Raw genomic sequence first — 16,149 nt, forward strand, 5'->3', positions numbered from 1 at the left:
GAAAAGAATAAAATCTATCGACGGTACCGAAGATAATTTTATACAGCTAATGAATTATTCAGGAGCACTGTTGGTGATCACAAAATTTAAAAAGTAAGCATCAAGAATACAACTTTAAACTTAAAACTTGGCAGCAAAGATAAAATTATATAAAGTGGAATTATTGAGCCATTTAAAGCGGAGGAAAATAATTTGTTTTACACCGCTTTACAAAAAACATTAATTTGTAAGTGGGACTTTTGTGAAATTTTTGTTGAAAGATGTAAACTTATTATGAAAGCTTTGAAAATGAATATAGATTGCGGGTTCGTTGCCTGGCCGCGGTGGCCGCATTTCATTGAGGATGAAATGCAAAAACACTCGTGTACTTAGATAAAGGTGCACGTTAAAGAAAAACTTATCCGGAGTCCCCGACTATGGCATGCGTCATGGTCGTATACAGTGGTTCTTAGATGTAAGACCACCGAACTGAATAGCTGTAAATTGATATATTAGATTTGTCATGTTCAGTCTCTCTGACAAGTGCAGTTAATAGCACTGCGATATCTATTTTTGATTCACACTTCAATTTTCTTAAACAAAGGTTTCTGGCATTTTTTTTATAACCAAGTGGCCCAAGATCAAACTTCTGCTTGTTACAGCTGGGGAATTCCGCTCTGCCTACCAAATGCAAGAACTATCACTAAATCAGTTACCTAGTAGTCTAATAAAAGCAGTTCTGCTTTTCACGTATATTTGAACAGAAAATTGTTGAACTCAAGGTGACGCCTGCTCCTCAAGTATTTTGTATGGGTTTGTAATTACACAATACACACTCTCGTACAAGATTTACTATTTGCACCATTCCCAACTGGGTACCTTACCTGGCCATAGCGCTTCTGGTTTTCCAGAAGCCCGTAGTCGTAGCGCTTGAAGTTCCTGGCTCTGTAATTCTTGGAACGGAAAGTAATGCCAATATACATTAGACAAAACGATAACATACGACAGACGTTTGAAAGAACTTAGTGTGTGGTTCATTCGGTGGAAAGTTATTATTGGTTAGTCACATGGTTCTAAGGGTAATTGACTTGTATAAAAACATCACAGTTTCGCCATAAGGGCGAAGCAATGAATTCGATATCAACATGTTAAAATATTACACAAAGTGTAAGACTCGCAACTGTAGTGGCAGAATGAATTGAAGTAAACGTAAGTTGCCTAGGTAAACGCGAGCTGCTGTGCTAGGGGTGCTTTGTTTCAATCCTGTCATGGGACAATTTCATTTGTGTTTATTAAGTAAAGCCAACGTCTTTCTTAGCGACTTTGCCACCACCACTTTTTCGTAAGGGACGAGTTTCAAATCTCTTTGTTGGGCCGATTACGGGGGGAGTGTACAGCCGCGACAATAACATATAACATCAATTTAAGGTTTGGGCTTTGTTATTGTTTCGCCCTTCTAACATTTAAGTCTGAAAGATTTAAGCTGAAAAGCATATGCTGCCGTTGTTTAGTTTCATGACATTTGTTTGTGGGCTCCCATTCTCAAAATTCTGAGGCGTACTATTTTGTCAAAAATGTAAGATCTGGTATGAGCAACTTTAGTGATAGAATGGTGTGGCATTATAACCCGCATGTAATATGGCATGGCGTGGCCATATTACATGCGGTATATGCATGTAATATACCGCATGTAATATTTCATACATATATAAATATATATGGAACCTCACGGGGACGCCGATGACAAAAGTTCGCTTGCAGTGCCCATATAATTGCTATTGCAATAAAAAAAACTCATCAAGAGATTTGCAAACTATCAGCGCGAAACTTCCTCCTGTGTTTCACTTTGCATATGCTGTTGTTCATAGCAGCTAAACAAAAAATTATAATTTCAAAATTTATGCACTGTTCGCGGTTATTCATACCTTAGCGTAGTGAACAATATTTTTTGTCGAGGTGCCGGCTGGTTGATGTGCAATGTAGACGGGAATTCTTGTCTGAAAAAGGAAATGATTTAAATGTGACGGAAAGAAGAAGAAATCGCAAATACTGGAGACTTCAGCTATCTACGTATCACATGAAGCAACCAAAGAAAAGAAAGGGAAAGGAAGGCAGGACGGTTTTATTGATCAGGAAAAGCAAAAGAAAACTAAAGAAAAAAGAACGTGAAATATGGAACATAAACAAGAATGCATATTTAGAAGCAGTAGAGTATACAACACAATGGAAAAAAATACGCAACGCATAAAAATACACTAAAAATGGTGAAAAGATGAAAAGGCATTACAATTTAACAAAACCAATAAAATACTCTTATACAATAACAAGCACAGAATCGCAGTGCTACATATTGTTATTTAATGAATTTTAAGAAATGAAGGGGGCCTCGAATGTTAGTTATTCATGTGGGTAGATCATTTCATTCATTCGATGTTCATGCAAAAACTGACTGTGAGCCCATGGCGTTGTTATACGGAGGTATGTTGATCGATGCTGGGGGTCTCGATGCGCTGAAAGAAGTAGAGCGTGGTGGATCCATATGGAGCGAACAACTGTGTTATCACAGTATATCTTGTTGAAAGGATAAATTCGCAATTGCTTGCGACGAAGAAAATGTAATGGACCACCGAAGGTAGTCCATAGTTAGTATTACACTCGCAATTCGACGGTCATTTGACCAGATGAAGCGAATGGAACAATTCTGTACTGCCTCAAGTCAAGTGTCTCTATTACCGTGGCCTAACGTGGCTCTCATAAAGAGGAAGCATATTCCAGTTGTGGACGGACGTATTGAGGCATAGGTTTAGACTTTATCCACTTTGCTACCCTAGACGTGGGGAAGCGGATGGGGGAGTGAAAGCGAGAAAGAGAGAGAGAGAAGAGATGAGTCTAGATCAAACTTCTATGTGCACTAACCAGGTGCAGCCTATTATAAAGTGAGGCACTCAAGCCGTCACCTTCGGGTACTGTACAAACGTCCATGTGGCTTCCTGGGCTGATGAGCTACGAGGTCAGGCCCCTTATACCTTTGCTTCTACAAACGCCGGTCGTCCAGTCTATTTAAGGCACACTGGGGAGGCTGCTGTTGTTTATCGAAGTGGGAGCAGTGGTACAAGAGATGATCGATGGTCTACTCACATCTGCAGTTAGTGCACTTCGATGAGTCAGTTATTCCAATGTGATAGTAGTATGAATTAGTGAAGGTTACTACGACCCACAGCCGACACAGCAGTGTAGCATCTCGTCATGGAAGGTTTGTTGGTAGCTGCAGTTTTAGTGATGTATCGAGTATAATTGATGGTTAGAGTTCTACGGAGTATTCTAATGACTCAACAGGATGGTACACGCGAAGTGGCAAAGCTATGTTGTCGCGTGTACTCTTGATAACGGTATAAGAAGTGTTAGTGCTCTGCATGAGCACAACGGGCAGGGTCATCGGCGAGGTCGTTACCAACGATTCCAAAATGTCGCGGCAGCCACTCAAAGATTAAATAGTTTTTTTTTGTTCAGAGACGCAATTACAAATTTCGATGATTTGGGACACCAACTGGTTGTAATACTCACGTGGTTGCTTCACACGCTTTGAAGGGGTGCTTTAGAGTCACAGAATATTGCCGATTTGTAGCATTGGTTTTTTTTTATATTTCAGATTATTCCACAGTAGCGCGAAAAGGGGCATGTTTCGAACCCGTAGGTGTCGTGACGTGTGAAGTCTTAAACTTGATGACGACTGATCGAGATTGGATAAGAATGGCGCCCACCGAACTTCCCGAGATATATGTGGTATAATACTTCTGTGCGAGTAGGCCTCTCAGCAAGGTTGTTCCCTCGACAAGCCTCATACATCGCCTTCCGCCTCGTCACAGACAGCTCACAGCTACAAGCCACAAGGCAGCGGCGTCAATCAGACCCACGCCTTGTTTGCTACCTACGCAGGGAAGGTGGATTGAGGGATAGAAAAAAAATGCAAGCGAACAATAAGCCGGAGCAAAGCGAGATTCGCCCGGCGACACCGTGTCCTTTCTGTGTCGCTTAGCGCAGCAGTTGTCTTAGGTGGTGCCATCGCAAGCGAAGCAGTAGACTATGCACTGCTGATGCACGTTGAAGCCGCAATCCGTAGACGACGAGGCGCCATAGGCTAATCCGACGCGAAAGCCAAACCACAGAACACCTATATGGCCAAACTATGTGCGGTAACTGCCTACACGGCAGCCACATACTCTGGCGTTGCAATCGTTCAGCCCCCATGGGAATTATTAAATGGATTTGTCTGATATTCGTTCTTGTGACTTTGTTTATGGCGCTTCATATGCCTTCATTGTCATAAATTGCCGAGCAATGTATACTTTTCGAAGTGCAGAAGACGCTGCGAACACGCACAATCGCTACTAATTACAACGGTTCAGCTTGGCGAGGTGGCCAAATCGAAACGCGCCAAGTGTCTCAATGCACTGGCTTGCCCGGGACAAATTCATAAGGGCGTTTATGTCGCGTGCCGACGCGTTCGTCCGTGGCACAATGGTTTCAACATAGGGCTTCTTTTGCAGAATTGGTGTGTTCGAATCCTGCCGTCAGGACAATATAATAATGTTTATTATTGTATGATTATTTATTGTATATTTTTGTATGAAACTATGCACGAGGCTATACTTGGTTGTTTATTCTGTGGCTACAACGCGTTGGACCCTCCGTTGCGATGGATGGATGGATGGATAGATGAGGCTGAACCCTTTATATCGGGTGGTGGCATACGCCACCTACACATGACTATTAACATATTTTGTACTTAGTGGTGGGTGAAATTTCACCCCTGCCTTGATTTTAGCCACCAATCAGATAACCTCCGTTTGGTTATTTCTACCCGCTTAAAGTCTATTTTGCCTTCACTGTCTCTAAACCCCAATGCTTTGAAAAAATCAGCCCCGTTGCTTTGCACTGTAGGGTTAAGCCCTTTACAGAAAAGTATGAGGTGTTCAGCTGTTTCCTCTTCTTTTCCACATGCACCGCACAACGTGTCTATACCTTGGTACTTGACTCGGTACATCTTAGTCCGTAATACTCCAGTCCTGGCTTCAAACAACGAAAGCTTCCCCTAGCTGTGACTACCAAAGCGCTCCCTGTCGGCGCTCGTTAGTGTCACAATGCAGTGCTTCGCTTCACGGCTCCTAGATGGCGACTGTCACATCCGTTGCCGGGAATCGGTTGTGGAACCCAGGATAAAACATTTTCGTGTTAAAAGCAAGCGAACAATGAGGGCTCCTCCATGCGGAGTTGCTCATCAAAGCTACAGTCTACAGAAAGGCCTGTCGAATAGTCTGCGCTGTCTGTCGAATGTAGTCTACGGACTATACTAAGGTCTGTCGACGTCACAAACTGCAGCGATGCACATGTCGCTGTCTGAGCTTTCGAGGCATGTGGCCATGATTCGAGGACTTTTGTCACCGAAAATGATCTTAAGTGTAAGTGTTCTAACTTTATTCGAAGATGGAGGTGCCTGTGGTCGTAGGATCAGACCCACAGTAGACGGTTCATTAGACTCCTCGCATCCGCGTTTATCCTGTGAAAGTGTTCTATTCACCCCACATCCTCGGAAATCTGGCACATAAAACGCGCCTAACGCCCCTAGATAAGTGTCAAGGTTCCACCATTCTCCCTTTCCCGCTCCCTTCTTCCTCTAATCCTCCTCCGATGTGGAGCCCTGCAAGAGCCCCAGCAGCACCTATGGTGCGATCTCATAACGGTTTGGAAAGCGAACTGCACACTTGTCCTCGCGTCATTGATAAGAATTGCGTTTATATTTTGTCAACAAAAGCATTACTTTACCAATCGCGCGAGGGCAAGCGAACAGCTCGATTTCCGAATCTTTATAAGATCGCACGCACGACCACTCACTGTTCCTAATTTCTCTCCATCCAGCTACAATAGACATCTCAATACGTTGACTAAGCAGCCGCAGTGAAACCAAAATGCTCTGAACATGCTGTCTCCATGCCCTTTTGTTTGGCACGCATGGGCTGTTGGAAGCCCGTGGTATAATGCCGAAACGCAAATGGACATTGCTGAAGAGGTTGGAAAAGGGAGCTTTCATTCACATAAACGAAACTTGGAATAAATATTGAATATTGTTTCTATCTCTGGCACCCCTCCCCTTTCCCGTCTCTTGCCCCTCTTTGACATCCGTCGAATCTGATCACCTTGCGCCAAAGGTTCCAAGCTCTCTACACGCGTGGAAAAACAAACAGCTTGTAGTTTGTGTGGTACTACATTTATTACCAATACTTGTTTTGAAACTATATTTCCTACATTAAGTCTTTATTCATGCGTATGTTGGCATAAGCTCTGCTTCGTGAAACATTTCGGAACTTTTTCGGGGCGCTATAGTGATCAGTGTGGTCATGTATAAATGCCATGAGACAGCAATGAGCGATTCATGGGCAATGGTGGGAGAGCGCGATGATGGGGTGGACGGCGGCTGGATCAAAGAATGGCGCTACTTGAAAAATTTCTGAGGCCTATCGCCTTCTCTTGGTAGCGCCCTATCTCTCTGCTCAGTACTGTGTCACTTAATTGGCACCACTGTTAAAACGCCGAATCTCTCAATGAAACTCAGTTATAAATTCGCATTTGGTTTATATTCGAAAAAGACACCTTTGGCTGCATCCTTCGTCCAGTTTCAGCTTTGTGGCAAATGAGCTTTAGGTTACTAAGCAGTTGGATTATTTCAGTCGGACCTCATTGAAATATTCAATCAACTCCCCTAATCTTCACGAGGAGCCACCGAGACTCTCTCAGTTCCTAAAGTGAAAATTCATCATGGGAAGCACCTAGCCTTCTCACCCTGTTCAACTGTTCACTGCTTGCGCCCACGACAACTTGGATGGGCAGGAAGCAAGCTCCGCGCAAAGGGGTGTTGCAGAACACGCCGATGAAAGTTTGGGTAAGCATGCTCGATGTTAGCAGCGCTCCCATTGTAAAGACATCGATGCCAGCCTGTGACGGAAGAAGAGAAAAATAAAACGATCATGAGATTAAAAAAAAACACTACAGTTTTGCTGCCGGCATTAGATTACCAGGTTGTCGGAGTCATGGACAGGCAAGAACGAAGCTGGTAGCGACTTCTTGTGGCTTTTTGTCGAAGTCAGACTTGTACACGTTACAGAATAAAAAGTAACCGCCGACTACAATTACAATTACATTTGCTTGTGTGAGCTATGAAATTGATTACAGTTACCAATTACTGTCTTGGGAAAGTAATTGAGCAGTTAATAAAAAAGTCACAGTTTCACCCGAAAGGCGAAGCATTGATTCCGATATTAGTTTTATCGGCCGTATAAACTTGCAAACATTCGTTTACCAATTAAATTAACAAGTACGGTGTCACGCGCGCGCAGGTAAACGTAAACACCTACCGCTCGAAGACCGCGGGAACTCGCTGTTAAATTTAACGCTTGATCGACGAAGCGAGGCAGCAACAGCGGGCGAATTGACCTTCGTGCTGTCTTTCGCTGCAACGTGAAGTAAACGTCGAAAGCAGAGCGCATACGAAGCTACCGGCACTCCGCGTACTTTGTCTACATCTCAGATCGCTTTGAAGATGAGGCCCGCGCGGGCGCGAACTTTGTCCACGTCGCAGATCGCTTGCAAGATACGGCGCCCGCGTAGCCGCGCCGTAAGCAGCAGTCGCCGGCGTAGAATACCCTCTCCCCTTCCCCGTGTCTCTCGCGCGACAGAGGACGGCCCGCTTCCGCCCCGCCTTCCACCCTCGCGCGAGCGAGATGGAGCCGCGATCGTCGGTTGACCCTTGCAAGCTTTCACTCGCACATACAGCGTACAGCGCGCGGCGACGATGTTATCGTGTTTGGACTTTATACGGAACATCACGGCATCGGCCACGGCAGAAATGCGCTTGGAGTGTCGATACAATCCCCATCGCAGCAGAAGTATTCGATTACTTTAACGTTACTTTCCACCATACTTTTGCTAACATAGCACAAATACAGTAAATAGAAGGAGCTGGACTGGCTCTTTCAAGGTGTCATCTGCAGCCTTTCAAAAGTTCTTTATCGTCAATAAGGACTGGTTTTCAAAATTCGCTTCGGTAATCTTCTCTCATTTTGTTGTGACGACTTCTGCAGCGACACTGAAAAATTGCTCGCGCGCTAGAAGAGCGGTATTATAACGTATGAACACCTGATCACAAGATTGAATGTGCTAATACACCAGCACGATTATTTAAAACGGACCTTCTTCCGCATACTTGTCCGCAATACCTTATATTCCAAGAAGCGTCATTTATAGCCCGAAATGAAGCTTCAAGTATTCTTGCATTCCTAATATATATCGATTTGATATACATGTAGTGACATACTGCAGGAAAATTATAAATGAAGCTCAGGCAAAGCAACTGCCAGCCTCGATCGCCAGGCTAAACCCACTTGTTGCTATAACCAACCACCACCACCACAAGATCATGGTTTCTGAATGGCACGATACTCCCGGTCTCGGTCCTCAATGAAGCTTAGCGCTTCTTTGTTGTTGGGGTTAGGGGAAGGTGCTCTCGGTAGGGCCAGTGAAAAAGTGAACAATCATACATAGCTAATTCCCTGGCATGCACGTTCGAAGCGGCCATCACTATCGAGCCATCGAAGTGCCATTTCAAGTTTTCAGCCAACATCTCCTGGACATCCTAGCGGCGTGCTTCCCTCGTTAGTCGTTTAGAATTGAACGACTTTTTGTAAATGACGCCAGCAAACGTTCAAGGTTCGGTGATAAGGTGGCCAAATCCGTAATGTAATTTATTAAAAAGCTGGATAATATTCGGCACTAAAAATACTGTTCGTCTGCTGCAATTGCAAAAAAATGGTTTTTATGAGTCACGTATACACGTATATCGAACAGATAGAAATAGGGATGTTTACATCAGAGAAACCGTAGACTGCTCCGAGTGAAGAATTGAGCAGGTCTTACCGCCTATGAAGGCCGCTCAAAAGCACGCCCAGGAGAGAGAGAGAGAGAGAAATCTATTGCTGGAAAAACGTCACAGGTCTTACTTTCAAGGAGGTGTGCAAATCAGCAAGCCAGCCATGTTCAGGTGATCGAAGCGTAGCTGCAGGATGCTGATTATGGGAAAGAGGTAACCTATCTGCATGTTTTCAACGCTTTGAGCAATGTAGTTACCGTCAAATTTGAGCGCTCAAAGCTGAAAAACGTAGCATGGTTAGATGTAATTGGTTACTTAAATTGTAATTGAATTACAGTGAAGGTTACCGTGTAAAAAATGTCGCAGTTCCACCCGAAAGGCGAACGCGAGAGCAATAACGTGGCAACTGCCAAGTTTAGGAAAGCGATCACAAGCAATTTAGTACGGAGGAATGTTGTTTCGGGAAGCATCAATTGCAATAGCAAATTAGTAGAGAGATATACAAAGTAAGGACAGTAGTTTTATCAACTGTATAAACTTGGACATGCAGGAGCACCAGCATCGCGCAGAACTGTTGTCCACGCCGTCGGCGTTTTGCCCGCCTTCGCATCGAACGCGCGCGGCATTGGTGACTGTTGCCGGTGCCTCTGGGGGTGGCTCGGAGGTTTTCGACGAGATCAGAACGGGACACTCGTAGAGCAGCGTCGGAAGTCTTTACCACTTTCTCACCTCGCAACGTTTTATTGCGATAGCAATTATATAGACACTTCAACCGGATTTCTGCCGTAGGCGTCGCCGTCGCCGTGAGGTTCCCTATATATAAAATCTTCGCCGCGCGCCGTATGCCCGAGAGGAAGCGTGCGGGGACGCGCGCTATCACGGAGAGCGAACGCACTCAATCTCCCACGAGCAAGCAAGGAAGCGGGAAGCCAGCGCCGGAGGGAACGGGGGGGGGGGGGGCACTTCTACTTTGCCAACAACCGCGCTCGTCGCTCGCTCGCACCGTCGCTTATCTCCACACGGCTCTGACTTTTATGCGCCGTGAATTCGCCGCTCAGTTTCCGTTGAAGCGATAGACCGCACGTACCTTCGCCCGCTGCTGCGGCGTATGCGCTTGCTGCCAGCGTTTTGACAGTCGTTGTCTGCAGTCATTCAGTGTGATCTATTCATGTTTGTTTGTGCGCGCTCACACCACGCTTGTTCAATCAGTTAGTAATAGTCGGGCCACATTTTCTAACGCACGCTACACATGCAATGCTGCCCGGGTCGGCAGTGCAGCGCTACAGGTGTGTCCCTTCGCACGCGCTGCCCACGGGAAGCGCTTCTCATCAACACCACCGTTTCACACGCGCCTTCTCGTGGTCATCGAGTCTCTCTTCATGTCGGTCTAGTTACGCCGCAGCGCACCTGCTTACTTAATCAGCTCATGTTTACTACAATTCATATTGCTACCAAAGCCGCTCACCTTACTTCGTATGACATTGCTGTGTTGCTATCGCATTCATTGCTTCGCCCTTAGGGCGAAACTGTGACATTTTTTATATAAATACGCATTTGGTGCCGCAGCTAAACGTCGTTTCCCCTCCCTCCCTACCGTCCCCCCACGGCCTTTTGTGCGACGGAAGAAGTCGCGTTTGCTCTCCGCTGGGCGTTCGCTCCCCGTGAAAGCGCGCGTACCTCGCGCGCTTTCACTCGCACATACAGGATACGGCGCGCGGCGACGATTTCATCGCCGTTGGACTCTATACGGAACCTCACGGCGACGGCGACGCCGACGGCAGAAATCTGCTTGGAGTGTCCATATAATTGCTATCGCAATAATAAAGTAGTGGTTAAAATACATAATACCTAAAACGTAATTTATTACAAGTACTTATTATATGTAATTCATTACGTACAAGTCTGGTGCAAATACGATGGCTAAGAAAACGTTTTTATTGTGATAGCAAATATATGGAGACTCCCAGCGGATTTCTGCCGCTGGCGTCGCCGTCACCGTGAGATTCCGTATAAAGTCCAAGGGCGATAAAATTGTCCCATAGCGTCGTACGCTGTATGTGCGAGCGAAATCATGCGACGTTGAGCCGGCAATGGCAGCTCGTGCACCTAAGGGCGGGAAGCGTGAAGGAAGCGCACAGTCTTCCAGTCGCGCACAATGCTCCGGAGGGAGGGTAGGGAGGTGGAGGGGCCGCGCTTTACTGTGGCCGCGCGCTCTCGCCGGGCCGGAAGTCTCCTGGGGGAGGGTAGGCAGCTGGAGGGGGGGCGCGCGTTCTGCGCCGCGAGCGTCCGCCCGTGCGGCTGTATCCTGACAGTCATATGCGGCGAGAGCAGAGTCCGCCCTCCCTGTGCTTGCTCGGCTAAGATGGCGTTGATGCGTGCGCCTGCACGAAACTCAATTCGCTCGCTGCGAGGTTCCGCGGTCATCGAGTGAGATGCGTTTATGTTTGCTTGTGTGGGCGTGACACCGTGCTTGTTAATTTAGTTAGTGTGCCTATGTTTACAACTTTATGCAGTCGACAAAACTGCTATCCTTACTTTGTTTAGCTATCCACTAATTTGCTATCGCAATCGATGCTTCGCAATTGGGTGAAAGTGCGAGTTTTTTTATCGCGCTGTTGGTGTCGTGCCAAAAAATCATACAAGTACTGCAGGTTAAAGATCATGTTGCTACCAACGCGTTTTACCAGCAATGAAGATGAGTATTTAGATCACTGCAGTCGTAGTTTTGTGTTCTCCCTGGTTAGACACTACCTCAATAGATGCGCAGCGTTGTTTCTGCCGTGCAACACTCCGGGAACCCGGTATTCCGCAAACAGCATTACCTTTACGGGTGCATTAAAACTGACAGTAGCAAAGCTGGTGACGACATCTCGTGACGATTTATGCTGCAAATTGTTAAGGAGAATATGTGAGTCGCTGCTGCAGTATTAGTTTGCATGCTATATGGTTACGCACTGCATTACCTGAGGTCGCTACAAACGTTGATGATTCCACCGCACATCTCGCCGGCAACACCGTATTCCACTAACGCTAACACGTGTACTGACAAAGTAAAAGCTTCTCATGTTAATCTGGCAAAAGGAAACATGGTTTTGCACACAGACAACATGATCAGTTCAGTGTAATTGGAGAAATTAAAAGTATATCGCAGTGCAGTGTGAACTGAGAAAAACACGTACCCAATAAGATCCCGTCATTAATAAGCCAAAGCTCGGTCCGGTGCTCCATTGCTGTTCAAACGCATTCAAACCGCTTTAAGAAACAGGAGAGTTTCGAACGTATTATGGTAAAAACCGTATCTTGTAGATATGTACTGACGAGCATTTCGTTATATTTATCCGTATACTTCCGAAATCTGCAAAGCTGCAGCGCTGCCATGAGTAAAACAACAAAACTTGCACACTGAAGTGAAATGGCTACGTATTTGCAATATGCCGGCATACGGTACACACTTAAGAAAGATAGCTGACAACTGCTTCTGCGAGAAGAACCCCTCGAACAATGCTCAATTAACTAAACTTCCGGGAACTAACTTGTGAAGTGGTACGACATGTTAGCGCGGGTATAAGCACGGTTATTTAGGAACAAGAAGTGAGCCTTACCTTAATTAGCTCTGCTGCCGGTGCGAGTACAGTCACCGGCGTTTTGATGTGCGTGATGTTGGCGACTGGGGCGTAACCGGCAACAACACTGACCTGTGATGGAATATGGATATTGATCAAAGAGCCAGCTTCGTTTCATCAGTGATCAAGAAAATTTGGCAAGCCACTGCAGTTACGGGGTCGACAGCTATATGATAAAACAAAAAAAAATATTTGCCCATGTGTATTATGTACTGTGTGCATTGCAGTGTTCTTAAACGAACGTGAGGAAGTTGTGTGTTGAACTATTAAAGGAATACGGACACGAAATCTGAAAATTTTACGAAAATGCTGAAAATGAATCCTCCCTGTGTGATTAAACCGAAAAGAAGTAGGCACTTAGCTCAATTTTTAGCCGATGGCTTTATTATTGGCTTTTTTGTGAGCGCGCGCCTCGCCGCCCGACCCGCGGGAGTTGCAAGGCGTGACCTCACGACATAGGTCGCCAGTGTGGGTGAACACTCACTCACACTCACTCACCATAATTTTTTCCAGGCCCCGCACGCACTCATGTTCACACTCACCTCCACTCACACTCACAGCACTCACTCGCACTCGCACTCACTTCCACTCACACTCACGGGCGCTCACTCGCACTCACCTCCACTCACACTCACAGGCACTCACTCGCACTCGCACTCACCTGCTCTCACACTCACAGCACTCACTGGCGCTCACTCACACTCGCCCTCACCTACACTCACACTCACAGACACTCACAGACACTCACTCACACTCGCACTCATCTCCACTCACACTCACTGGCATTCACTCGCACTCGCACTCACCTGCACTCACACTCACTGGCACTCACTCGCACTCACCTGCACTCACAATCACTGGTACTCACTCGCACTCGCACTCACCTGCGCTCACACTCACTGGCACTCACTCGCACTCACCTGCACTCACAATCACTGGCACTCACTCGCACTCGCACTCACCTGCGCTCACACTCACTGGCACTCACTCGCACTCGCACTCACCTGCACTCACACTCACTGGCACTCACCCGCACTCTCACTCACCTGCACTCACACTCACTGGCACTCACTCGCACTCGCACTCACCTGCACTCACAATCACTGGCACTCACTCGCACTCACCTGCACTCAGACTCACTGGCACTCGCTCGCACTCGCACTCACTTACACTCACACTCACAGACACTCACAGACACTCACTCACACTCGCACTCATCTCCACTCACACTCACTGGCACTCACTCGCACTCGCACTCACCTGGCACTCACTCGCACTCACCTGCACTCACAATCACTGGTACTCACTCGCACTCGCACTCACCTGCGCTCACACTCACTGGCACTCACTCGCACTCACCTGCACTCACACTCACTGGCACTCACTCGCACTCGCACTCACCTGCACTCACACTCACTGGCACTCACTCGCACTCACCTGCACTCACACTCACTGGCACTCACTCGCACTCGCACTCACCTGCGCTCACACTCACTGGCACTCACTCGCACTCACCTGCACTCACAATCACTGGCACTCACTCGCACTCGCACTCACCTGCGCTCACACTCACTGGCACTCACTCGCACTCGCACTCACCTGCACTCACACTCACTGACACTCACTCGCACTCTCACTCACCTGCACTCACACTCACTGGCACTCACTCGCACTCGCACTCGCCTGCACTCACAATCACTGGCACTCACTCGCATTCACCTGCACTCAGACTCACTGGCACTCGCTCGCACTCGCACTCACTTACACTCACACTCACAGACACTCACAGACACTCACTCACACTCGCACTCATCTCCACTCACACTCACTGGCACACACTCGCACTCGCACTCACCTGCACTCACACTCACTGGCACTCACTCGCACTCACCTGCACTCACAATCACTGGCACTCACTCGCACTCGCACTCACCTGCGCTCACACTCACTGGCACTCACTCGCACTCACCTGCACTCACACTCACTGGCACTCACTCGCACTCGCACTCACCTGCACTCACACTCACTGGCACTCACTCGCACTCTCACTCACCTGCACTCACACTCACTCGCACTCACCTGCACTCACACTCACTGGCGCTCACTCACACTCGCCCTCACCTACACTCACACTCACAGACACTCACAGACACTCACTCACACTCGCACTCATCACCTCCTGGCACTCACTCGCACTCGCACTCACCTGCACTCACACTCACTGGCACTCACACTCACTGGCACTCACTCGCACTCGCACTCACCTGCGCTCACACTCACTGGCACTCACTCGCACTCGCACTCACCTGCACTCACACTCACTGGCACTCACTCGCACTCTCACTCACCTGCACTCACACTCACTGGCACTCACTCGCACTCACCTGCACTCAGACTCACTGGCACTCGCTCGCACACGCATTCACTTACACTGACATTCACTGGCACTCACTCGCACTCACCTGCACTCACACTCACTGGCACTCACTCGCACTCACCTGCACTCACACTCACTGGCACTCTCTCGCACTCTCACTCACCTGCGCTCACACTCACTGGCACTCACTCGCACTCACCTGCACTCAGACTCACTGGCACTCGCTCGCACACGCATTCACTTACACTGACATCACTGGCACTCACTCGCACTCACCTGCACTCACACTCACTGGCACTCACTCGCACTCACCTGCACTCACACTCACTGGCACTCACTCGCACTCTCACTCACCTGCGCTCACACTCACTGGCACTCACTCGCACTCGCACTCACCTGCACTCACAATCACTGGCACTCGCACTCGCACTCACCTGCGCTCACACTCACTGGCACTCACTCGCACTCGCACTCACCTGCACTCACACTCACTGGCACTCACTCGCACTCTCACTCACCTTCACTCACACTCACTGGCACTCACTCGCGGAAGCGCGCTGCTTCTGTCGCGCGTTAGGCTTTGAGGGGGGGGGGGGGGGGGTCGCCTTGCTGCGGCGGCGGCCGCGTGGGTGTCGTATCTCGAAAGCGATCTGCGACGTGGAAAAAGGGGGCGCGCGCGCGCCTCCTCTTCAAAGTGATTTGCGACGCGAACAATGTTCAACTAGAGCCGGTAACTTTGTATGCGCGGTGTTTTCGACGTTTAGTTCGCTTTGAAGCGAGAGGCGGCACGAAGGTCAATTCGCTCGCGGCTATAGCTGCGCCTCCTTACTCCAGCGTTCTGACAGCGAGTTTCCGCGGTCATCGAGCGAGATGCCTTCATGTTTACCTGATCGCGCGTGACACCGTGCTTGTCTATTTAGTTAGTAGGCGAATGTTTACAAGTTTATACGGCCCATTCAACTACTATCCTTGCTTCGTATAGCTCTCTACTAATTTGCTATCGCAATCAAAGCTTCGCCTTTCGGGCGAAACTGTGACATTTTCTTTAATACACCAGGGAATATGTATGGGCTGGAGCGCTGATGGCAGACATGTCCAAATCATGACCGGAAAATTTTGCCATGACTTCCACTGAGTGAAGACGTTAATTGCTGTGTGATTTGCTACAGCTTCGCTGGTCATCCGCCTTCAGAGGGTGGAATGGCTCCTCATTTTCTTCCTGCTTCACTCTTAAACCTACACGTACAGGC

The 16,149-nt window shown here is 47.8% G+C and overlaps 1 protein-coding gene across 1 annotated transcript in view; it reads right to left on the reverse strand.

Annotated features, from left to right (window-relative positions):
* The window catches only part of LOC119463730 (lipase lipl-1-like), a 39,744-nt gene that overhangs the window by 909 nt on the left and 22,686 nt on the right, over window positions 1–16,149 (reverse strand). Inside the window, exons 5-8 of the mRNA XM_037724554.2 lie at window positions 12,502–12,594; window positions 6,817–6,969; window positions 1,905–1,976; window positions 864–932 (exon numbers count right to left, since the gene is read on the reverse strand). Of these exons, the coding sequence (XP_037580482.1) occupies window positions 864–932; window positions 1,905–1,976; window positions 6,817–6,969; window positions 12,502–12,594 (387 nt within the window). The remainder of the gene's footprint in view (window positions 1–863; window positions 933–1,904; window positions 1,977–6,816; window positions 6,970–12,501; window positions 12,595–16,149) is intronic.

The sequence above is a fragment of the Dermacentor silvarum genome, chromosome 9, assembly GCF_013339745.2.
Source record: "Dermacentor silvarum isolate Dsil-2018 chromosome 9, BIME_Dsil_1.4, whole genome shotgun sequence".
Lineage (NCBI taxonomy): Eukaryota > Metazoa > Arthropoda > Arachnida > Ixodida > Ixodidae > Dermacentor > Dermacentor silvarum.